Consider the following 26,659-nt stretch of genomic DNA (forward strand, 5'->3'; position numbering starts at 1 on the left):
TAATGCAGGTCCACCATTTTTATTCTCTCTACAGAGGAGTGATGTCTACGGGGAAAACTCAGGGGGCGGGGTCATTACATTTAAAGAGACACACACACCAAAACGGAGCGTTCTGAGAGAGCTGGTTTCTACAGGGTCACAAACCTCCTCTGGTGCTTGATTCATGTTATATTTTGACCAAAGCACAGCACAGATGTTTCATTTAGACCACAGGGGGACTGTTTGAAAAGGTGGAGGAGGGGGACTGTTTGAAAAGGTGGAGGAGGGGGGGTGGAGGAGAGGACTGTTTGAAAAGGTGGAGGAGGGGGACTGTTTGAAAAGGTGGAGGAGGGGGACTGTTTGAAAAGGTGGAGGAGGACTGTTTGAAAAGGTGGAGGAGGGGGACTGTTTGAAAAGGTGGAGGAGGACTGTTTGAAAAGGTGGAGGAGGGGGACTGTTTGGAAAGGTGGAGGAGGGGACTGTTTGAAAAGGTGGAGGAAGGGACTGTTTGGAAAGGTGGAGGAGGGGGATGATATGTCCTCTTTAAGGGTCCCCTTAGTGTAGAGACATGAACTTTCTTCACAGCAGCTCAAACAACGCACTGCAGTGGAAAGAGGATGTTCACTCAGATGCAAAACTTCAGGCTGCTGATGTGTGTGTGCTGTTTGACCGATAAATATCAAGTTCAATTTCAGTGGATTTTATCTCACAACGATTGCTTTTACACCAAGAAACTCATCTAACCATGTGTTCATGAAACTCACAGTCACACAGCTCTCAGAAGTTTAAGGGCCTATAGTCTAATAGTAATAGTATCCCCTCTTCCACAAAACTTTACAGTAAGCACTATTCACTCCCGCTCTGATGATAAAGTCCTAATAAGGAAACCAGGCGCGTATCTGTTGGCCTGTCGAGAGAGTCTCTGTTCAAGGGTCACAGTTTCAGAAGTCACTTTCACACAGGACACAGGAGACACAGAAAAGGACCGGCTTTCAACGAGGACTGCAGACGCCTGAGGCTTAAGACTCTTTTTAGACCTGCAGATGAGACGAATGTAAGTTCAGGCGTGAAAACACCCAAGATGCTAGATTAAAAATATGTACATAGTGCAAAAATACAGCACTTAAACTGAAGCAGACTAAAACACATTTAATTATTGGTTTAGGAAAGAAGCAGTCAATGCATTGCATAAAAACCAAGCAGCAACCTCAATGCTGAAAACTGATTCCAATGTGGAAGTGCACAAAGCTGCAGCTCTGGAGTCTCCACTAGAGGCTGGGTGTAAATGCAAAGGAAGTCAAGTCTCTTTCCTTTAAAAATGTACACAGGGTTGATTTCTTTTTTACATCTCCTTGGATTAGAAGCAGTGTTGACTAGCGGGTGTTCTTCAGCCGTTTGCTCGCAGAACTGCAATTTACATGATGATGTAGACGCTGCTGTTTTGAAAAGATTGCACTCTGGAAATCTGTTTTTTAAAAACTAAATGAACGGCTGAAGCACAACTAAAAAAACAAGGAATAGGACAGCAGCTGGATTAAAAATATCATGAACATAAAGTCTGAACCGTGCAACATGCAGTGAAATGTTTCTCTGAAGGGCGATTATTTAAGAAAATCTGCAAATGGGTAAGTGCTCTGTGTCTCCTGCTGCGATGAGAAAATACAGAGTCTCATCGTTAAAACAATCACAAAAGATTGAAGTGAACAAATGTAATGATTTCCCTTTTCTTACTCTAAACAGCTGTCGTCATGTGTGAGTCACAGGACTAAACAAAACCACCCAGAGCTGAATCCGTCTCTGGGAGGCTTTCTGAGGATCCTTGCCCCTCGAAAAAAATGAGAAACAATGAGAAATATTTGAAATAATCAGAGAGGTAATGAGGTTTTTGTTTGTATGAAGAGAAACCTGCAGTGGTTCTGTGAGCGTGCTGAGCCGACCTCCAGTCACCTTTCACCCCGTTTGCACTTCCTCCTCGTTCTCAAGTGGCGTCACCGGTGTGTCAATAACACCTTTTAAAAATGCATCAGGATCACAATCAATAACCCCTAGAAATGTGTGTGTGTGTGAACCTGTAACCTGATTATTGCATCATCTCCCTCTCTCTCCTTATCATCATCACTACGTCTCTCTATCATCACCATGCACACACACACACACACACACACACACACACACACACACACGCACGCACGCGCACGCGCACACGCACACGCAGTTTCAGACACACCCTCCCCACCTCAACCCCCCCTCCTTTCACTACCTTTCTCTTCCTCCCGTTCTCCTTCCTCCTTCACTTTCCCCCCTCCCCCCTTTTCCTCCCACGTCCCCCCTTTTCTTTTCATTGTGGCCGTTTTGGCAGCGCGACCGTGGTTGCCATAGCGACGAGATTCTCCCCCCCCTTGTGTTAATGACTGTGGCGTGGTTGGTAGGGGAGGTCACTCTCCACCACCGTCACATTGAGACCTAATCGGAGGTGACATGGCCAATCTCCTCGCACAAACACACACACACACACACACACACACACACACACACACACACACACACACACACACACACACACACACACACACACACACACACAGGCATGCTGCAAATATTCACAGGATGAGAAAATTGTGTATGTATACAAGTGCACACACACACACTCATCGACAGGCTCCACCCCTCGCCAGCCTCCAATCACTACACACACACACACACACACACACACACACACACACTCATTCACATAATTCTCAGTCACACATTCCCACCAGAGAACACATTCAGCAACACTCAACTCTCCAATAATGAACCTTCACTCATACACTACACACACACACACACACACACACACACACACACACACACACACACACACACACACACACACACACACACACATAATTCCTCTCCCATGAACATCCAGAGCTTCCCCTCCTTGTTTTGTCTCTGCATTCTGCCTGCTGAGTTATAACTCACTAATTATTACACGTCCACTAACCTTACTTTTTCTGACGCCCTAAAGTAAAGTCATGTGACAGGTTGCACGCCCTAACTTGCAAGATTACTAAGAAACTGGAGATTAGTTAATGCAGCAAAGTTTGGATCTAAATCAGCTTCCCCTGATCTCCAAAATAGTTTGGATGTGAAGTCATAACCGAAGCTAATCGACAGGGTGAGCACTGACCGCTCAAATTTGGTAAAAAACAAACAAATATTTAAAAACAGCACCAGTCCATCCTAGATCTGGGCTAGATTTGGAACAATTTTTCAACAAGCTACAATAATAACCTGAACGTGTCAGAAAAACTATGTAGTTTTATTTGCATTCATTGTTATTTTTAGCGTTGAAGGGGAAGACTGTAGTGACGTTTCTCCAAAATCATAGCGCCTCTCTGCAGAGATGTTTCAGGGACGAGAAGGGACTGTGGGTCCAGCGAGGGAGAACAGCACGCTGGTCAACCAGTAATGAACCAGTGAGCAACCAGTGCGGTCGTCCTACATATAATGAAGCTGCTTCTCTGCTCATCAGTGGATATGTGGTTATGTACAATAACACACAGCTTTGATATAAAGGCAGAAACTGTCTTTGCTTCCCCCACCATCTTGGATCATTTGTCCAATTACGTCCAGCGTCCTTTTTTATGACATAACCTGCCTCCTTAGGGTTAAACTTCACCGTGATGGACAGGTGTGAAAAACTATTTTTGGAAGATTTGATGGGTAGGCTGTCCTGAGATTTTCAAGAAATTGTGTTTGTATGTTATAATAAGTCTAAAGAAAGTGCTCGGGTTGCTCCCAGTGAAGTCACTTCAGTCAGGAGGATATAAACCCCATACTGATTTAAACTGTCAATGTGTTGAGAAACCCTGCAGGGTCATAAAGTTTCAAAAGGTTTAATGATTGTTGCAGATCATTAGAGGAACACATTTCTCATTTATTGGACTTGAGTGTTTGATTTTTTCTGATTTGAGAAATTAAACGTGATTTTAAAGGAATATTTTGAGTTCCTTTAAACTACATAGGCTCATGAGCAAATCCAATTCTGCAGAATGATGTCAGAGTTATGTTTCAGCCGATATGATCTCCAGACTCAGGATGTGTGTGTGTGTGTGTGTGTGTGTGTGTGTGTGTGTGTGTTTATACAAACAATTGCCTGTCTTAGTCCTTTGAAAGAAGTGTATGCTGGCAGGAAAACCTTTCTTTCAACCGTGGAATTTACACCTGCCACACATTCCTGCTCTGAATGATTTACAAAGCTTGTAAGCAGCACGTTCGATCCAGGGTTTCAAGTTCCTGTCCTGGTTGTGGTTTCATGGGCAGAGATGTTAAAACTGCAAACCGACGAGCAGAGCTGCTAACATCTTCAGAATAAGGGAATCACACTCAAGTCGATATTACAAAAGTATTTACTCTGAGAGCTCATGACCAGGGCGACATGCATGTAGCTCACTTATATTTCATCATAATATCAAAAGAGGGAAATGAAGCAGAGACAGCCGATGAAGAAGAACTCTGATCGAAGAAGAAATGCTGCAGAAAAAGGACGTGACGCAGACAGAGGCGAGACTTGAGGTATTAAAAGCTGCAGTCCTTACAAAGCTCTTCTTTCTGAAGCAGCAGCTCACATGACAAACTCCCAGCAGCTTCATGACCTTCAGATCAACTTTTCCTTCTATTAGAGCTCGTATTGTTTTCTCCTGATCACTCCTCGTGTCTGGACCAGCAGCCACGCCTGGCTCCACACACCACTCTGACTTAAGTTCATTTTTTAAAGAATCTATTTTGAGCCCGGATGTCCCTCATTCAGGCCGATATTTGTCGATTTACTCCAGTTTTCATGTTTCAGGCTGTTTAACCACCGAGTCCGACAGAAGGAGCTCGACCCGGTGAGAAAGCGTCGTCAACACATACCCTCTATTGTGTTCCAAAACATTAAAGGAAGAAAGTGTGACTGTTCTGATCCAGTAGATGTCGCCCTTGAGCTCCAGCACGAAACCAAAACAAACTGCTGTTAGGCCACGCCTCCTCCATACTGAAGCCTCTGCTCTCCTCCAGAGACACACCTCCAACCCCCCTCCACTCACCTTCACACGACGAAGTCGAGCGCAAGCAGCGGACAAAATTGTCTTCTGCTCGATCACCTGTGTGCTGCATTGTTGTGTTAGCATGCTAATGTTAGCGCTCTTTAGTTAGCTCGTAGCTTCACATTGTTGCGTTAGCATGCTAATGTTAGCGCTCTTTAGTTAGCTCGTAGCTTCACATTGTTGTGTTAGCATGCTAATGTTAGCGCTCTTTAGTTAGCTCGTAGCTTCACATTGTTGTGTTAGCATGCTAATGTTAGCGCTCTTTAGTTAGCTCGTAGCTTCACATTTCATGTAAACTGACACAGAATGAGCGTGATCTAAAAACTCTTACTAACATCCAAATAATCAGTGAGTATGTTCTTCTTCTTCTCTCTAGTTCTTGACTAAAACAGCTTTTATACACAAGGGGAGGAGCCGGCCGTCCCGTCCATGTAAACACGGCTCTGACAACAACACAGCCAGCGGGACTCGAGCTTCTCCCTCATTGTAGACAGTCAGGACTCAGAGACACATTTACACAGGACACACTTTATGATTTATAGATGTGGAACATGTTGAACATTCTTCCTTTAAAGAGTGTGATTCAAAGACTTCAGTGTAAAAACACCAAACTAGTAGCAGACTACGGGTCAGTGAGTGTGAGACTTGTGGTCACAGGTAAACACTGTGACATGAGGAATCAAACACGTGTTAGTGTCGAACATAAGAGTTCTTCTTCTTGTCATGCATGTCATCTCTGTGTTAAAGCAGGATTTTCCCCCAACAGTCAAACCAGTAAACTTGTGAATCAACAGTGTGAAACCAAGGAGAGAACTCGACTGTTAAGTCTAGTCAACTTGTCCATGAATAAACCGACACGTCAAGATTTGATCCGGTCTCCTTCTCTTCATGTACAGAACCAGCCGGTCTGTGAATGGATGAGGCAACAGGAACCAGAGATGGAGAAACCACGACCCAACAGAGGAGAGGAGGAGAACAAGAGGAAAACAAAGACTTTTAAAACCTTCAAAGTTTCATTAAGCAATCTGAGAAACAATGACGCAATTCTTGTTACATCATGCAGACCGATACACAAATGAATCTGCCCCGTTCTGATTTATGAGTAAATGGACTTGAGCTTGTTTGTTTCTTTACTCGTCTTCTGACTCCTCAAAGTCTCCACATTCACACCCTGATGGTAGAGGCTGCTGATACATTCATACATCGCAGACGAAGCAGAGGGAGCAACTTGAGGTTAAGTGTACCCAAGGACACATTGGACATGTGGCTGCAGGAGTTGGGGATTGAACCCTCGACCTTCCAGTTGAGAGACGACCGACTCTACCAACTGAGCCACAGCTGCAACAGTCAATAAAAGTTTTTTTTCTGCAGACCACCAACAAATCTATAATAATTGTTTTGTTTGAAACATGAAACAATACGATACGTTACATCATGCTTTGTTTGTGTTCAGTCCAGTGTTGCGCACATTTAAGACGCCTACACACTACACAATTTGCCTGCCCTAAAATGGAGGGGCGTGGCCTGATTCGAGGACGATCTTTTGTCCAAATAATTCTAAAGCGTGTTTTGTCAATACGATTATCGTACCGCTCCCGATCGAGTCAGAGGCTCCTAAATGAGTCGTATATATCAAACATGTCTGTCAGGCTGCCTCAGAATACAGACAGAATACCCGCAGTAGCCAATGAATGAGAGCGAGCAGAACAGGAAGTGAACATGAACACAACTGAGCCCCGAGCAAGTTAGTGGAATATTGAAAGCGCTGTTGTATGCAGATGGTGAGAGCTCGTCCTCACAGTGGAGGGAGTGAGATGCGTCTGCATGTTGTTTAAAGGTTTTTTAATGTTTGCTGAAAAGTTTGGATGGTTAAAATTATAAAAAAATAAATAAAACAACTGGCTGTCAAACTGACCTCCTGAAGATAATTGTTTTTACCTTTTTCTTCATATGAATCTGTTTTTTGTGTGTTTTTAGGTCTCCGGTTTATTTTGGATTAAACAGAAGGAAAACCAGAGCGCTACTGAACGACTGCCAGCCTCATGAAATGTACACAGATGACAGATTAGCACATTAAGACAGACAGAGTTAAACTGTCGCTTCAACGTATAGTCAACACAGATGGCCACAGTTTCCCGCCAAGCTGTTCTAAGTAACGCCGCTGTGTTTGGATGTATAGGTGCAAACAGGATGGTTGTTTTTTTAAAACTGAAAAAAATAAAGAAACACCTTTCCCACTCGCTCTCCTCTCCATCTCGATGTTTCCACCAACCTCCTGCTTTTTCTCCTTCTTGTTGCTGATTGACAGGAGAGTTACAGATGGAGAGAAACAGAAGCAGTCAGTCTGTAAACAAGATTCAAGTGAAGAGACAGCTTTTATCCAGCCATCGAGTCCCATTACACGCACAGCAAGCGCCAACCAAATTCAGCATCACCACCACCAACACGCTGCTTTTGGTCCTCCTGTCTTTTAAATCGGAGGTGTGGAAGCATTTTGTCTTCACCAAGACAGAAAACGAGATAACAGACGAGACAAAAACTGTGTGCAAATATTACAAGAAGACAGAGAACTACACAAACAGCACGACCAACATGATGCAGCATTTAATCACCACCACAACGAGAAGCTCCAATCACCTCCAATCACCTCCACTCGTTGAGATAACAAAAACATTAAAAGTCCAAACCACACTGACAAGCGGGTTAGCAGCCCTTAAAGGAATCTTTCTCAGTCATCATTTGTCTCGTTGAGTTGAGTGAATCGTTTCATCCCTAGTTATGAGTCATGGGGGTTTGTGTTTTTCATTCAGATTATTTCAATTATTAAAAAAAGCTCGAAGAGGACAGAAAGCCGGGAGCATTCCTTAAAAGTTCAAAACAATAACGTTTTATTTTCTTTTTAATGTGTGAGCTATTTACAGTATCAAGTGCAAAGCAGAGACTGGACTAAAGCTTAGAAAACAAAAATCAGCAATGAGAATGATGAAGTTAACGAGGCTAAACGGGATTAAAACCCCGTAAACGATGTCAATTTGACGTGTGGCTAACGTTAGCGGTGCTAGCAGCCTTCAGGTAAACGTCCACATGCATGTCTCAGATGGATTTTAAAGTTAACATGACACGACCTACATACAGATTTATATCCACTCTGCTCACTGGTTTATTGGGGGGGGGGGGGGGGGTGATGGTTTTAGTTGAACCCTCAGGTGTAACAGAAGTTGTGGAAATCAAGATGATTTCAAAAAATTATGAAATATCAGTTTTACATTTTTGTCTTTTTACAAGTAAGAGGATAGAAATGTCCTTCATTGTTTCCTTAACAAGAAACGGTCTCTGCAGAGGCAACCGTCCTCCACCTGCCATCACGCCATCCCTTACTTCCTGATCATGAGCACGTCGTTTAGCATTTTTTCTGATGGATTCCCGTTGAAGCCTCGTTGCTTTCATTGTAAAAGTCGGTGACAAGATCATGCAACTGTTTTCTTTTTATCAGATCAATTAAAAGCAAGGATTAAGATCAGGCACACTTCAGTCTGAGTCACCTTCAACGTGGTGACGGCGAGAGGAACCAGATGAAGGTCAGCTGGGCTGCAGCGTGGACACACGTTGATACTCGCTCTCGTTCGTTGTGATATTTAATCTGAGTCGTTGCGTCCAGGGTCGAGTTCTGAAGACATTCAGGCCGCTCTGCACAGCTTAGCCTTCAACATATAAACGTTGCTGTGTCTCTATAAATAGACCCCGAGCCCTGCGGGGCAGGCCAGCCCGAGCGAGGCCGCCCAGCAAACACAAGAAAAGGAAAAGGAAAAAAGACTCCCCCAACAAATCCCCCCGCCCCCCTGCCGCCCCCCCACCTTCACTGCTTTACTGAATTCTTGGCAACAAAATCTGTAAACCCTCCGATAAACCCGACGATACAAAAGAGCAGCAGACTCACAACAAGTTCAAACTTTTCTGTGGCTCGATTGTCCTTTTCCTACGTCCCCTTAAAGACGCAGTAACACCCGGGTAACATCTCACATTCAATATGAGGGTCACGACGGCGTTGGGACCAGGGCATTCCACCTCTGCTCCATCATGGGGGTAATAACAGCGAGACGGGATCACTGGAATAGTGCTTAATTCAATGAATTCTTTCACTCCGAGTTGATTTTCTTTGTGAAGGCGGGGTGAGCTGATTCAGGAGATTTCACCACGAGCGAGCGAGCGAGCGGGAGGGGAGGGGTGCAAACGGTTCACGACCACAGACTGCGCTCGCCGCTCGTCTGGTGCTCGTACAGTCAAAATTTGATGTTGTGTAGAGCTCTTTGAGAGGTTTGAAGAAAGGTGATATGAAAGAGATTCAATCTTTTAAAAATAAACGTTATAATTTAAAGTCTTTCTATGTGATTGTTCACACTTAAATGTAGAGATCCAGTATCTCCTCTGAAAATAACTCTGTGAGTCATGACTGTCTACAATGGGTGTAACACCCGAGTCCCACTGTCTGTGATGTTTTCAGAGTTTTCAGAGTCCTATCTTCACTTTGTTTACATCGCCAGGACGGCCGGCTGACTCCTCCCCTCGTGTATAAAAGTTGTTTAATTGAGGGACTAGAGAAAAGAAGAATAACATACTGTACTCACTGCTTAACTGTGTTTCTAGATCACGCTCATTTCAGGTAAATTTACATGCAGTGTGAAGATACCAGCATAATAAAGATCGCTAGCATTAGCATGCTAACACAACAATGCAGCGCCAGTTGTTTTGGTTTCATGCTGGAGCTCAAGGGCGACACCTGCTGGATCAAAACATCACATATAAAGAGTTTAAATACAAAGATCTTTGCTGTTTAGTACCAAAGACCCTAAAAGAAGAGATGCTGTTATAAAAGATGACATCAGCTCTTCTGTTGGAGCGTTGATGAAAAGCACAGATCTGACATTTACCTCCTCGTCTGCTCGCCGCTCTTCCTGCTTCCTGTTAATTGTCAGTGATTCAGCTCAGCCAATGACCCGGGTCATAACACCACCCGCCAGCGCTGACCCCGTGTGTCAGCCCCAACGCACCCTGACCATTCCTCACACCGTGTCCTCGTACCCTGCTCTCATTTATCTCTCCTGTCGCACACACACACACACACACACACACACACACACACACACACACTCACACACACTCACACACACACATACACTCTCACACACACACACACACACTCACACACACACACACACACACACACACACACACACACACACACACTCACACACACACACACACACACACACACACACACTCACACACACACACACACACACACTCACACACACTCACACACACACACACACACACACACACACACACTCACACACACACACTCACACACACACACACACACACACACTCACACACACACACACACACACACACACACACTCACACACACACACACACACACACTCACACACACACACACACACTCACACACAGGTAACTTCAACACCTGATACTAAACTAAATCAACTTTCTTCTTCAAAGGAACGAGTCACCGTCTTCACCTGGCGCTCTCCTGCTCCTCTCAGGTATATTTTTGCCGTCTCACCGTCTCCCCCTCGCCCGCCTTTTAATGTCGGTGATCAGGGACCTCAAAGCTTATAGCGCCGCCGCACCAGCCGTAAATCACTCCGGATAAGAGCAGCGCATTAAATGGGGAAATGGAAAAGAGCAGCGAGCTGGTGAGCTGCGACTCTCCTCCTCACCACCAAGAGAGAGAGCACGTTTATCAGAACGCCATCGGCTCAGGCGGCGAGGGACACGACTCCAGATCTCCAGGTCACACGGGCCTTTAGACGACCAATGAAGCCACGCCCACTTCTACATCTTAACAAATGACATGGTTAAAACAAGTTCTTCCTTCTGATCAAACTTCCTGGACATTCTCAGGATGTGAAAACAGAAACTCTGCTTCCAAAACACAACTGAGAGGAATCATTCAGTTTAAGAGTTCATCACTGTTGACTTGAAGTCAGGGTTGTTAATATTTGAAAACTAGCATGATTTTGAAAGTAGCATTCCCTCAGTGCTGTGTCTGCACCCCCTCCCCTTTGTGCTCCCTCAGAAGCCACGCCCCCTCACTTACATGCACTCAGCTCATTGCTTTGAGTGAGAGCGAGCAGGGAGACAGGGAGGCGTCTGATTGGTTCATCAGATTGGTACCTCGTGGCAGACATTGGTTGAAGTTTTTACAGCCTTACAAACTGATACAGATGATGGATTTTCTTTGTTCCTGTTTCAGAGAACATGAGTTATTCATTTCTGTCAGGACCTAAAGACAATTTACACCAGAATCTTAAAAACTGGATCTGGAGGAAATCAACAATCCTGACTTTAAAGTTGTTGAAAACTTGAAATTAAACTCTGTTAATCTGGAGTTTTATTCCAAGAGGGAGCTGCTGCTGCTCGTCGTCTCTGCTGGTTTAACAGAGTTGTAAAGGCTGGGGTGACACGCTGGCTGGTTCTGAACATCCCCCACCCGACCCCACCCGACCCCACCCGACCCCACCCGACCGTCATGCTGACAACTCAGGCAGATGTGAAGTTTAGAGCGGTGTGGACGAGGACACACATTCATCTAACATCAAACTTTGTCCAGAAGAGTTAATCATTGAACACTGTGGAACATCGTCTCTCTCTCTCTCTCTCTCTCTCTCTCTCTCTCTCTCCCTGTCTCACACACACACACACACACACACACACACACACACACACAAGCGGACTTTGTATTCAAGGGCCCTTTGCTGCTGATGCCCTGCCCAGGAATGTACAGCTGACCCTGCTCTCACGTCTACAGCCCAGCTGATCCGACACACACACACACACACACACACACACACACACACACACACACACACACACACACACACACACAGCTTTATGTGACGGGAGGAAACTGATTCCCGCTCTCACAGAGTTCAAAAAAGTTTTCTGGGTCAAAGGTCAAAGTAAACACAGACAGAACAGATAGAGACACAAAAAAGAGAGATAAAGAGAACTTGATGTGTATCTCTGTATGTGTACAGGAAGGGCGAGTAAAAAAGGAAACGTGACGATCATCTTCACTACGATCTCAAGCGAGCGGTTCAAAACTTATCAGGAGAAAAAACAGTGAAATAAAATATATATGTTTTTGTTAAAGTCAACATCTAAATGTTTACGACATTCATGATCGAACACAGAACCCAACGCTTGCATGAAGCTGAGAGTTAAAGCGCTGCACATCCGTCCTGTTTCCATGACAACAGTCTGTTGATAACAGGGGGCAGAACTACGGGAAATATCAAACATTTGAAAAAGAGCGCCGGTGACTTAAACAGCGTTTCTACGAAAAGTTGAAAGATTTTCAACTTGAAAAAAAAGATGCTGGGTGCTGCACTTTTCAAACGGCTGCCTGCTTCTACTCATTGAAAACAAATCTTCTCATTGAAAGTTTTTTTTTTTTTTTACACCCTGGTGCTCAGACAAAAACCCTCGGTGGACACGGGGGTCCACCTCCATCTAATAATCAATATACTGTGTGTTTTCACATTAACAAGTAAAGATTGCTGTTTGAAACATGAACATCATGCAAAGGAAATGAACGTCTTTCAGCAGGTTTTCATCAGACACTACGTCTTCATGCAGTTAGAAAAAGACGATCTACAGTTTGGTGTTAGTCCGACTTAAACTGGACTTTTTCAAATTCATGTTAAAACGTTAGTCCGGCTGAAATCCTGATAAATCACATTTTCTGAAGTTACAGTCTTCTCCAAAGTGTCCAGTTACAAGAAACAAAAATCACAGAGTGTCGTCATAAACCAAAATAAAAAAATCAACCAATCTTTGTTTAGAGTTAGAAGAAGACGTGTGGCGTCTCCCGGAGGAGTGGCGTTGGGATTAAGGTACAGATGACTTTCTAGTTTGAGAAGACAGAGGACAAGAGAAGCCCATTGGCCGCTCAGCGCTCTGTTTGCAGGACTTCAGGCTCCTGGGTGATAAGACTTGTTTTTAGGGAGTCTCTCTTCACACTGTGTGGTCCAGAACATTCATCCTCTCCACTGTTGTGTTATTCTGATTCATTATGTTTAAAGTAATAACCCACAGCGCTGAGAGGGTTCAAACACAGAGGACTGATGTCACATTAAAGAAGCTTTCAGAGGGACTGCAGTCAACAGCTGTGCAGCACCTTCATGGAGAAAACAACCTCCATCACACAGGAAGTCATGAGTTGAGTTTCCTGTTTCGTTTGGAATAAACTGGAGGATATTTTGAACGATCTCTGAAAGACGCCGCCGCGGTGGACGTGTGACGTCAGACCACACGATTGTAAGACTTAAAAGAAAACCAGGAAGCAGCAAGCGTTGGAAAAGAACAACATGTTCTTCCTGTCATCTCTTCCATTAAACCGCCGTATTCCCTCAGAGGCCGCGTTGCTGTGACGTCACGCTCAGAGTCGTTACGCTCCATAGTTCATGTTCATGATGCAAACTGTAAATGTTCTGTCCCAGAGTGGTGTTATGATGCGTTCCTGCAACACTACAAATCAACGGATCCAACACCAAAATGTCAGATTTTCATTCTCATCAGTGTTTTCCAAATGACGCATTCAAAGGCGTCAGCGAACACGAGCCTCGTGAGTAGCTAGCTCACATTAGCTAACACTAAGATGACTCTCTCTCCCCATCTTCAAATCCAGACTCAAAAAGACTCCTCCTCACTCGAACTGTAATTACACTGTCCTACATTTCATTTATTTTATTGTATGCTGATTTTATCCATCGTTGTTTTTAAATGTTGATTTTTGTACAGTGTCCTTGTATGTCAAGTTTTAACTGATGTACTGATGTTTGATTTTTAACTTCTTGTTATTTTTGATAATTATATTCCTGCTTCTTGAGCTGTTGTGACAAAAAAATGTCCCCCATGGGGGATCAAGAAAGTTTATCTTTATCTTTAAGAAAGGCGCTTATAAATAAAGTTTATTATTATTATTATTATTATTATTATTATTATTATTATTATTATTATTATTCTAAAGCCATGAGGTTAGAGTTAAATTACATCCTGGGAAGACTTCCTGTTTTCTGTTTGACGTTTACATCTGCATCTGAAACGTGGTCATTTCTCGGTCCATGACATCCCGGAGTAGCACCTCGTCATCTCGCCTGTGTATTGTTGTCCACACGGACCGTTTGTTACCGGTACACACCGAGACCGGCTGATACAGCTCGGACTACAAACGTACCGCAAACAGAAACCAGAACTCTTCAGACGCTGCAAATCACAACCCCTGTACTTCTATTTTTTGAGAAACAGAGTTGGACACATCAACCTGATCAGTCAGAAAAAAATGACTTGTTCAAAGTTCAACTTGGCTTTTGTCTTTGACCTCTGAACTACGATGCTACATCACGTTCTCAAGCGCCATGACCCCCTAGCATGAATCCAGCATGTGGAGATAAAGCGATCTGTTAACAAAAGCAGCCATTTAACTTATTCTTAATTAGATTTAGCACGCTGAATGTTTAACTTTCAAGCACAAGGTTGTTTTAAGTTGAAGGGGCGATCTCAAAATGTTTTGTTTTTTTTAGACTGAAGCAACGTTTTCACCATGATCACATTGCTTTTACTTTTGGTTTTTAAAGCCGCCAACATGTCTGCAGGGAGCTTGAAGAACGGATACACACGAGAAATAAAATCATAAAATTCTAACAAGTAAAACTGTTGTAGTGCTCTCTCTGCACCGTGAACGTTTTCTGCAGATTTAGTGCAAATCTCTGCAGATTTACTGTATTTGCTAAATGAAGCTCTTGTGACTGCTGACGTTCATGTGCATTGTTGCTGACGTGCTGCGTAAGACTTGAATGACCCTGTTGAATGGAATAGATTCATGTAGGCTCATTAGAATTAAACTGGGGAGTGATGACAGCACCTGAATCTGTTACAGGCTGAAAGAAGCTGACTGTGGTTACTGCTTTTAAAAAAGGGCCAGGCTATGTGCTGGAGATCTTTGACATTTACACTTCAGTTAGAAAGCTCTCGTGGCGCCGGTAGCCCAGTGGTAAGTGCATGTACAAAGGCTTAAGTCCTCTAAGGGGGCGGCCCAGGTTCAAATCTGACCTGTGGCTCCTTCCATGCATGTCATTACCGGCTCCCTCTCTCCCCGGGTTATGACTCTATCCACTGACTTAGCTCTAAAATGAACCTTAAAAAAAAAGTCTTCAGTTGCTAATTGTAGCGTATTGGGTTCAGACGAGCCTTAAACCTGCAGGCTTTTTAATGACCAGCAGGGGGAGCATTCACCATCTGTTTAGATGTCTATGAGACAACGATCCACCCTTTCACTTTAAATATTGCCTCAGTAAACATTTCCTGTGTTGCCAGTTTCAGTCTCCTACAGTACAGCATGATAACGTTTTTGCACCATAGGAAGGCGTTTGGTTTAGGGCGTGGCTAACTTGTAATTGACTAATCACAGTCATTTACTTTCTTCCTGTTTTTAAATTCACAGTCACAACGATACTGGATGTCTTTGAGACGTTCACAGATTTCTGAGGCCAAAATGAAAAACATTGAAGTGAAAACAGACACTCAGAATAATGAACTGACATGTTTACTCAGAATCGCCTCTTTGAGTTTCGGTTTAGTTGTTTTTGGGGCGTGTGCTCTCAATCAGGAAGCTGATGTTTATGTGTTTGTTAATTTGTTGAATCAGAGTTGACGTCATGATGATGATTGGTTGCAGGGTTGAAGCCACTTCCTATTTGACAAACTGGTAGTCTGATAAAAGGTTTAAGCTGCAAAATGTTTCCAATAAATGTTTGTTGAAAGTTAAAGATGGCGTGCTGGAGTTTACCTGCAAAGGACTCATTGATCTCCTATTCACCTGTCATATGAAATACATGAGTGAAGGCACCAGAGATGTGATGTCATCAATGCCAGCGCTTGATAAATATTCAGGAACAAAAATTAAATAGAATACAACAACAGACGTCAAATGTGAGAGTAAAGCGCTGCCTCATGTGCAGCTCATCACTGAATGTAACTAACATCAATAATCTCTCCTCAGCTATGCAGGTCAAAGCTCACCTCTTTTCTGAGGAACCTGGCTGTTGTTTCCCAAACTGAAACTCATCTCCATCCACATGCAAAACATCGAACAAACAGATCTGGAGCTGCAGAGAGGACAGTCGCATTCTTTCAGCATCTATGTTTCATACCAGTCTGCTCACACTGCCAGATTTCATTTACTTTTTTAGAAAACCTGTCCAGCCAATCTGACACATAAACACACTCTGATGAGGCAAGACTCACTTAAAGGCACAAGCCTTCAGCAGCGCCTGCGCAGGGGTGTAACTAGAGGCAAGTGCACCTGGCTGCTTCCCAGGGCTGTGCTGTGTGTTTGTGTTTCAGGAGAGGCTGCTGGCCCTTTAAAAGCTAAGATGGTGTCCTACAAGCTGCAGTTTCTGCCTTCCGTTTCCTTCCTGCCTCTCAGAGATCACAGAGCATTTCAAATTGGACCTGAGCTAACCTCGCACAGAGAGAGAAAGCAAGAGATAAGAGGAGAGACAGAGAGGTTTCTGTATGACACATGGAAATGTCAGTGCCTCCAGCGTGATGTTCTTGCGATGCAATAAGGTCGTTGTTACAAAAGTCCTCCAGTAATTGCAAAATAAACTGCCTGCCTGCAAGGATACTATTGCAATTGGCTGTTGTGGACATGTATGCGCGCTGACAGTCACATTTGGCGCATGACAGTGTCAGCTCTGCTTGTGTACAGGCAGATCATCCACACACACAGATGCTTCTTTTTTCCATTGACCTGGGCAAAGTCAATAAGGTGCACTTACTTTCTTGTTACGGGTCTCCGTGTGCATCTCGGTTGCCGGAGCGGGTGCAGCGGCGGAGGGGTGGAGCAGCAGGAGCAGTAGGGGGTCGGTTCGGGGCTTTGGGTGTAGCTCTATCTGAATAAGAACTGTTAGGGGAGAGAGGAGGGTTTAGGGGGGGGCTAGTTTTCCACCTTTACAGTAAAATTTGGGGATATAGGTACACGATCCCTTCCTCTTCCAGTGTGTCTTTTCAGTTCATATCCGCAGCGTCGAAGGTTCCCTTTGCTCCCCCCAAAAGACGGCCAGTCTCTCTGAGTCTCTCCCTCTCTCTGACGGCGTGTTGTTGCCGTGCATTCAAGGGCTGGGCTCTCTCTCTCTGCCTTTTCCTCCTCCGCCTCTCCCTGCTTGTGACCCCACCCTGCGTCCCCACCCCTCATCTCTCTGTCAGTCAGGAGCTGCGCAGCCCTGCAGAGGAGCCGAGCTGCCGGCGACCTGACACCGGCTGCAGGCAGGAGGAGGAGAAGAGGGGAGCTGCTGCACAACCGCGCTCTAATTCATGGCAACTTTTTAATTGCATGCAACCAGCACAGCTCGGCTCCCATCTATGTAGCCTAAGCCCCCCCCCCTCCCATCTATTATTGCGGAGCTGCAGCAGCGATGGTGAAGAGAAGCACCCATGTCACCTTACTGACGTCAGCCAGCAGGCTAATTGAGGACACTCTATCTGGGTGGGGAGGGTGGGAGCGGTTTACAGTATATATTCAGTAAGGCTTTGCAGCATGACGTTTGATAAAACATCGTTCATGGATGAATAAAAGGCAGACAGGTCTGATGACAGACATGGGGTTATTACCACACCTTCTCTAATGAAGATGGGTGTGGCTTAATGGACTACATTATGTGCCTTCTTTCCTTTTACTTCAGATGCATCACAAAAGCAAAAAATGCATTCAGATTGTCAGGTCTGGTTTGCATTATAGAAGAGCAACATTCAGCAAAAAAATTGCCTACAATCAATAGAATCTGGTGAACATAGGCCTACAGGATTTACTTACAGTTTTATTTACAGTTTTATGATTCTGCACTTAATAAAATACACATTGTTATATTTGTATGAACAAAAGAGATATCCCCGAAATATTTTCTCTGTAACCATGAATCATCTCGAGTATAGATCATTTTGTTCATGTATGGATTCTACTACATTTCCCATGATTCCACACTGAGCGGAACAGGAAGCACGAGGCGGAAACATGCGAAGGTAAAAAAACACAACTTTGAGTTATCAGTGTCAGTAATTTTATACGAATTATTGCATTTTCAGCCAATGTCTGTGCACTATGAAAGACTTTTACGTAACTGTTAAAAGAAAATAAGAGTTTAAATCGTTTTTAGTTCGCGCTGTTCTTCTGACTGTGCTGTCGTCATGGAGAAGCTAGCGTTAGCACTTCTGCTACAGCTGTATGTTGTTATTAACTATTTTATACTAAAATACGTTAAAATTGGACTTTATAATCAACCAGTTCTCCTTCATGACTCAACATAGGATGTCTGTTTGAGCTCTGACAGCTTTCTTTCTGTGTTTCATTGAAGAAAATAACGAATAATTGAAACAAAACTCAACAGTTAAACAAACAAACAAACAAACAAACAAACAAACAAACAAACAAACAGCAGCCTGACAGCTCAGAACAACTCAACATTTAAAATGTCTTTCAGCCTGGAATAGATTCAGTGTTGTTTCTTTCTATGATATATTCAGTCAGAAAGTTATTAAGAGTTTATATTTAGTTTAAAATAGGAAATCAACTTTTGACTCATAACTTCTTTTTTGGACTCTTTTTCTATTTTTCTAATATGAGAAACAAAAGTTGACAAGTGTTCAACTTTGTGATAAAGGTATAAAATGCAGTAAACAAACTATTATTGAAGAGTAGGCCTACGTGTTGACGTCTGTCCCTGCAGGGGGCGCTGGAGTCCCATCGATGGCGTCCCCCCGTCTGTCCCTGCAGGGGGCGCTGGAGTCCCATCGATGGCGTCCCCCGTCTGTCCCTGCAGGGGGCGCTGGAGTCCCATCGATGGCGTCCCCCGTCTGTCCCTGCAGGGGGCGCTGGAGTCCCATCGATGGCGTCCCCCGTCTGTCCCTGCAGGGGGCGCTGGAGTCCCATCGATGGCGTCCCCCGTCTGTCCCTGCAGGGGGCGCTGGAGTCCCATCGATGGCGTCCCCCGTCTGTCCCTGCAGGGGGCGCTGGAGTCCCATCGATGGCGTCCCCCGTCTGTCCCTGCAGGGGGCGCTGGAGTCCCATCGATGGCGTCCCCCCGTCTGTCCCTGCAGGGGGCGCTGGAGTCCCATCGATGGCGTCCCCCGTCTGTCCCTGCAGGGGGCGCTGGAGTCCCATCGATGGCGTCCCCCGTCTGTCCCTGCAGGGGGCGCTGGAGTCCCATCGATGGTGTCCCCCGTCTGTCCCTGCAGGGGGTGCTGGAGTCCCATCAATGGTGTCCCCCGTCTGTCCCTGCAGGGGGCGCTGGAGTCCCATCGATGGCGTCCCCCGTCTGTCCCTGCAGGGGGTGCTGGAGTCCCATCGATGGCGTCCCCCGTCTGTCCCATCAATGGTGTCCCCCGTCTGTCCCTGCAGGGGGTGCTGGAGTCCCATCGATGGCGTCCCCCGTCTGTCCCATCAATGGTGTCCCCCGTCTGTCCCTGCAGGGGGCGCTGGAGTCCCATCGATGGCGTCCCCCCGTCTGTCCCTGCAGGGGGCGCTGGAGTCCCATCGATGGCGTCCCCCGTCTGTCCCTGCAGGGGGCGCTGGAGTCCCATCGATGGCGTCCCCCGTCTGTCCCTGCAGGGGGCGCTGGAGTCCCATCGATGGCGTCCCCCGTCTGTCCCTGCAGGGGGCGCTGGAGTCCCATCGATGGTGTCCCCCCGTCTGTCCCTGCAGGGGGCGCTGGAGTCCCATCGATGGCGTCCCCCGTCTGTCCCTGCAGGGGGCGCTGGAGTCCCATCGATGGCGTCCCCCGTCTGTCCCTGCAGGGGGCGCTGGAGTCCCATCGATGGCGTCCCCCGTCTGTCCCTGCAGGGGGCGCTGGAGTCCCATCGATGGTGTCCCCCCGTCTGTCCCTGCAGGGGGCGCTGGAGTCCCATCGATGGCGTCCCCCGTCTGTCCCTGCAGGGGGCGCTGGAGTCCCATCGATGGCGTCCCCCGTCTGTCCCTGCAGGGGGCGCTGGAGTCCCATCGATGGCGTCCCCTGTCTCAGTCTAACTTTCAGTCAACCTAACGAGCTGATCGAGACATGAGCTAACCAGATATATTTCACTTTTTGAAACAGGCAAACAAAATTAATCTCTGCTGTAAAAACAGGCTTTTTAGAATGGGTGTGTATGTGACTTCCTGTGCTTCTGCAGCCAGCCTCTAGTGGACACTCCAGGAACTGCAGGATGTTACACATCCGCATTGGCTTCACTTTTAAACATCGGAGTTTGACGCTTGGTTAACATTTATTCATAGCTGTTTGTAACATGTTTCTCCTAAATCTAAGAAACATCCAAAAGTACTTTTGTTCCCCCCTCACTAAATTGATGCCAGTCAATCTGAGGATATCTGATATGTGGCACGAACTTCATCTGACTGCATCAAACAGGTCAAATGTGCACATGCTGAGAGAGAAAGACATTTTATACCACATGCAAAAGCTCTCTGTGTCGTATGCTCATATCCAGTCAAAGGTTGTGCAGTCACCTGCCCACTGAAATCAAGCAACGTCTACATCTCTCATATGTTTGTGCACGACCACCTGAAAGTATCCTGTTGTTGATGGAGATGGATGTGTCATTATCATACTGTTATATAAGCAAACATCCACTGGGGTTTGTGACCTGATGTTCTCTGTGTTGTGTTGCTCAGAGTGAGCCGGCAGTCCTGTGAGGACGGCCCGCTGCTGGAGGAGCAGGAGACGGAGGGCCAGCGACAGCTCCACAGCCTCCTGCTGCAGCAGCTCCACACCGACGTGGACATCCAGCGGTTAGTAACTGTGTGATTATGGCTTTGTTTTCATGGATAATCAAATAAAATGTCCCATAACCACAAATCACATAGCAGACACTTGCAGGAATCATCTCAGCTAGTTGAAACAAGAATTTAACAGATGCAGTCTCCCGCTCAGTGTTATCTCGTGGAAATTTCAATTTTTTTTATTTCATTCAAACAAAAATAAAGTTAAGAATAACAAACAAACATAAAATCTCAAATTTTGAATGAAAAGAAGCATAAAGAAGACTAATCTTATAATATCACAAAGCATTCATTAAAACAAAACAGAACACTTAATTGAAAAAAACAATCAAATAAATTGGCTGCAAACACATCACAATGACTCTGAGTGTGAGTCTGTTTTTTAAGATCCCATTCCACAGTATCGATCCAAAATGTTGCTCCAATGCAAACTGTGGTGAACATCACTGGAGACAAAAAAATGGCCGCCTTGATGAAGCCTGTCTCTGTGTTTGAGAGCGGCTCAGTGGGAGAGAAAGTCTGCCGCTGCTTTATTCCCAGCAGGTCGGTCTGTGCTATAAAAAACAAAAACAAAGACTCTGTTGTGTTGTCTTCACTGAGACGAGCGGGGCAGCCTGGAGGAGGGGTTAATACCCGGCCCTCAGGGGCGTCAAAGTCTCACTCAGTATCAGTTATAAGAAAACTTCAAAACATAATGAGACCTCTGGAAGGGTCTGCAGCTAGTTTCACTACAGCAATAATAATAATCATTATAACACACTGGACTCTGAATACTCAAAGACGCTGAAGAAAGATAAATAATCTGAGAGACAAAGAGTGAGGACAGAGATTCTTAGTAGTTGTAGGTGATGCAGAAGAAGTCGACTTTTTAGGTGGAGAGTGAGGGGGGGTCTCTGATGGTTTTTGGGATGAGCTCCAGAGGGTGGGAGCGGCAATGGAGAAGGTCCTGCATGACCCCCAGGACCGGGAGTTAGACCTGCACTGTGGGGATGGATGGGAGGGCAGGTGGGAGCATGCTGGTGCAGGAGCTCAGACAGGTAGGGGAGGGGCTTTGATAGGTTGTGATAGGACGCTGTCACGGCTGGCTTAGAGCCAGTGACAAACGACGGCAGGAAGACGTGGAGCTACTGAATACATTTATTTACATTAAAGTTCAGCTAGATGAAATACAAACATAATGAGGAGGCATGGCTACATGAGGATCAGCTCCTCTCTCTCTCTCTCTCTCTCCTTCTCTTGTCTCTCAACCATGACGACCCAGACACTCCTACTGACACACAGAAAGCAAAACCAGCAACCAGCAGGGTCGTCTCATCTCCTTCCTAACACATTCTGAATGATGTCCTCTCCTGCAGATGTGTAGCCAAGAAGCAGTGCTTCGCCCCGGCGGCGCTCTATCGGCCATTTGGCGAGCAGGCAGCCGGTGTGAGGAGTCTCACCCAGTTTCAGGCCCTGCAGGACGGGGAGACGGAGCTGGCCAGCCTCCGGGAGCTTGGACTGACCGACACCGAGATCCAGCTGTGGCAGAGCAGAGACGCACCGGAGGGAGCCGAGAAGGTAAAAGACACAGAGGTCACAGAGGTGATGGAAATCATGACGAACTTTCTAAACTATGTTTTTAGGATTAAGGATGATGTCACTGTAACACTGATTTATTTATTCTGTATTAACATCATCTGTCCCCCCCCCCCCCCTTTCCTGTGTCCACAGTCCCATGGTGTGTGTGCGGCTCCAGGTGCGAAGCAGCAGCGTCTGCAGGTGATCAGAGACAAGATCGAGGCCCGTGCAGAGCTCATGTCCCGCCCACAGCGCTTCGCCTCCAGCCGGCCGCTGTCACGCCGGGAGATGGAGATTGAACGAGCGCTTTTCCAGGGAACTGATCGCCTGGGCTTCCTCACTGCACTTTACCACAGAGGTATGGTACTCATGAATCTGAAGAGAGATATGAACCCGCTCGAGAGAAAGAGAGGCTGCTTCTCCAGGTTCCTCATGCCAGGACTGACCTGGGGAAAACTGCTTTTAGTGTTAGTGCTGCAAACTCCTGGAACATTTTACAACAGGACCTGACACCGCCCGATACCCGACTGTGACTGTTTCATTTTATTTTAATTACTGACTTATCACTGTAGTAATTTCAAGCTTTTAAATTATTTTATTGTTCTTATTGCTCTTTTTTTGATTTTATTTTCTGTAGTAGCTTTATCTCATTTCTCGTTGTTTATCATTTATGTTTTCTCTGCATCATTGTAAATGAGGGTCGCCCTCAATCATCTCTCTGAGAACTTAAATAAAGGTTGATGATGATGATGATGATGATGATGATGATGATGAACCTGCAGACCGGCATGAGGAACACGACCAGAGCATGTGATGAGGAGTTAGAGGGAAGCTGTGCAGGTTGAACTGGTTAATTCTAAGAAACTAAAACTTCAATATCTACTGAGCTTAAGAAAATCATTTTGGCAGCAGAATTTATTTTAAAGCGAGGACCACAAACTCCGAACATCAGAGGAGACTTCAGAGTTTTATTGAAAGGTAAAAAATAATCTACAGGCGTTAAATTAAAGCTTTCATCCATCTCCAGTTTGGTTTAAGAAGTCTTAAAGATAAAGACACTGAGCTGTGATTGAGCGACGTTTGCAAAAGAGGGAGGAGTCTGAAAACGTGGAGAAAATGTAAAATGAGTAAAGTGGGAAAATCAGAGTATTAAAAATATAAAAACAGCGGCAAAGGGGAGATGAATTCAGTGATTCAGTCGCCGTCATGTCAGTGAGGTCGATGCCAGGAAATGTAACCTTGTTGTGTTTTCCTCCACAGATGAAGAGAACCAGGATGGCCAGCAGGGGGAGTCGTCCTCTGATCCAATGGATTCTCTGTACAGAGACGTTCTCTGCAGGGAGAGACAGCGGGCCTCACATCACGACTCTCAGGGAGAAACAGCCAAAACATCCAACACGTCAACACACAGAACTGAATCTGACCAATCACAGGACTCACAGAAGGACAGCAGCCAATCACATGAAGCGTCCGACCTTCAGTCAGAGCCTCAGGGTGAAACCAGGTGTTTGTCTGAGCAGTCAGAGTGGAGTTCAGTCACCTCAGAGCGGCAGCCGGCTCGGGACAGAGCGGCTGCAGCGGCGCAGATAAATATCAAACAGCCAATCGGCAGTCTGCGCGGAGCAGGGGCGGCGAGGTCAGAGGGGCCGCTGACTCTCCGAGGGGAGATAGAGACGATCTCAGACGAAGAAATCCTTGACAACCGAGAATCTGAGGAGGGGATCAGGAGCATCCCGAGGTTCAGAAACTACCAGCCAGGGAAACCGTCCAAGGTATCAAAATACACGCTGTAAAAAGATCGATGTCTTTACACTCCACGTTCCCCTGACACGTCCACATACACTTTTCATTCAACATATAGAATGCAAAGAAATACGATTTTGCTTCTAATTAGTCAAAAATATCTGCCAATGCAAGAAGAAATTTCTCTGTTTGGTGAATTTGACTTAAACCAAAAAGTTTTTGTTCCTGCATGAATGAATCCTGATGGATATGAAGGCTAGCTACAACGCTATCTTTAAATACAAACACACTTTAAAATATTCTTTTTAAATTTTAGTTTCAAGACAATCTGTGGCTGAGATTAGAAACAAAAACCCTTCCCTGCATGTCTCTCTCGCTCTCTCTCTCTCTCTCTGTCTCTCTCTGTCTCTCTCTCTGTCTCTCTCTCTCTTCTCTCTTCTCTCTGTCTCTCTCGCTCTCTCTCTCTCTCTCTGTCTCTCTCTCTCTCTCTCTCTCTCTCTTCTCTCTCTCTCTCTCTCTCTCGTCTCTCTCTCTGTCTCTGTCTCTGTCTCTCTCTCTCTCTCTCTCTCTCTGTCTCTCTCTCTGTCTCTCTCTCTGTCTCTCTTCTCTTTCTCTTTCTGTCTCTGTCTCTCGCTTTCTCTCTCTCTTTCTCTCTCTGTCTCTCTCTCTCTCTCTCTTCTGTCTCTCTGTCTCTCTCTCTCTCTCTCTTTCTCTCTCTCTTTCTCTCCTCTGTCTCTCTCTCTCTCTGTCCTCTCTGTCTCTCTTTCTGTCTCTGTCTCTCTCTCTTTCTCTCTCTCTGTCTCTGTCTCTCTGTCTCTCTCTGTCTCTCTCTCTATCTCTCTCTCTCTCTGTCTCTCTCTGTCTCTCTGTCTCTCTGTCTCTCTCTCTCTCTCTTTCTGTCTCTGTCTCTCTCTCTCTCTCTTTCTCTCTCTGTCTCTCTCTCTCTCTCTGTCTCTCTGTCTCTCTCTCTCTCTCTGTCTCTCTCTCTCTGTCTCTCTCTCTCTCTCTCTCTCTGTCTCTCTCTCTCTCTCTCTCTCTCTGTCTCTCTCTCTCTCTCTCTCTCTGTCTCTCTCTCTCTCTCTCTCTGTCTCTCTCTCTCTCTCCCTCTCTGTCTGTCTCTCTCTCTCTCTTTCTCTCTCTCTCTCTGTCTCTCTCTCTCTGTCTCTGTCTCTCTCTCTCTCTCTGTCTCTCTCTCTGTCTCTCTCTCTCTCTGTCTCTCTCTCTCTGTCTCTCTCTCTCTCTCTCTCTCTCTCTCTGTAAAACATTGAAGAGAAGAAGGATCATTTTCTCATCAAAATCAATCAAATAATGCTTCATTCAGGTTGGACATAACTTTAGGCTACGTCCATTTTTATACACTCTGTAGTTGGTAATAAAGTGATGTGAAGATGACGAGGTCTCAGGTAATATGGCTGATCGGCTCCACTCAGCACCCACAGGGTTCATGTTGAAGGTTTTATCTTTGTGTTTTCTTCACTGCAGGTCCTGTGTGTGAAGAACCTGAGTGCACAGACATCAGTGTCCCAGCTGGTGGCGCTGTTCTCCCCGGTTTGAGCAGGAGAACGGAGCGCCAGTCGTTTACCGCCTGCTGACAGGACGGATGAAGGGTCAGGCCTTCGTCACTCTGCCAGGTGTGAGAGAGAGAGAGAGAGAGAGAGAGAGAGCTTCTGTCTGTTACCATAGAGGACCACACACATCTTATTCTGAAGTGTGTTTGTTTTTTCTCCGGCAGACGCTGAAGCGGCCGACAGCGCCCTGCGGTTGGTCCACGGATACCGTTTACACGGGAAACCTTTGGTGGTTGAGTTTGGCCGTGAGCGACAGGAAGAGGGGAAACAGACGGAGCAGGAAGTGCAGGAGGGGAATAATTAAGACTTTAAAGTGTTTGTTCCTGACAACAACCTGAAGCCTCGTCGAGATGTGAATAATAGTGTCTTATTTAAGTTTCAGAATCATGACTCTCTCTCCCAGTTTGACTCATTAACTACTTTTTTTTTTTTACAAACTAATATTTATGATCATATTTTCTGTACTCTATTTATAACAATTAAAAGAAGCTGTCTTAAAAACATTACAAATAAAACTTTAAAGGTCACCTTCTCCATGTTCCTCTAATATGTGTCTCTAGTCTACAACCCCCCAATGATGAGAAAAGTCCATCCTCTCCGTCTTCTGCCTGCTCCACTTTTTAGAAAATGTGTGCTCAAACAGGCCGTTTGGAGATTTTCCCTTCATGACATCACAAAGGGCAGTAGCCCCTCCCCCAGGTGGGTGACACTCCCACAGCTAGGTGTTTGTTCTGCCCTCTGAGTCTGCCTTCTCACCGTAAACAATAGGACATGGAGCGAGAAAGCCCGAGTACACCCAAGCCCTTCCAGAGAGGGGGCGTGGTCAGACACAGCTCATTTACATATTTAAAGGTACAGACACAGAAACAGCCTGTTCTGAGCAG

At 45.6% G+C, this 26,659-nt stretch overlaps 2 protein-coding genes across 3 annotated transcripts in view; one reads left to right on the forward strand and one right to left on the reverse strand.

Annotated features, from left to right (window-relative positions):
- Nucleotides 1–26,659, reverse strand: part of LOC110002344 (dual specificity protein kinase CLK4-like) — a 444,306-nt gene that overhangs the window by 390,464 nt on the left and 27,183 nt on the right. The gene's annotated exons all lie outside the window — the stretch shown is intronic.
- rbm41 (RNA binding motif protein 41) lies at nucleotides 18,031–26,212 on the forward strand. The gene is given in 8 exon segments (XM_065963131.1): nucleotides 18,031–18,158; nucleotides 20,800–20,916; nucleotides 22,263–22,464; nucleotides 22,618–22,822; nucleotides 23,725–24,236; nucleotides 25,690–25,752; nucleotides 25,754–25,838; nucleotides 25,940–26,212. Coding segments are annotated over 8 exon segments (1,332 nt in total). The 5' UTR covers nucleotides 18,031–18,150; the 3' UTR covers nucleotides 26,080–26,212.

Source organism: Labrus bergylta, chromosome 14 (assembly GCF_963930695.1).
Source record: "Labrus bergylta chromosome 14, fLabBer1.1, whole genome shotgun sequence".
NCBI lineage: Eukaryota > Metazoa > Chordata > Actinopteri > Labriformes > Labridae > Labrus > Labrus bergylta.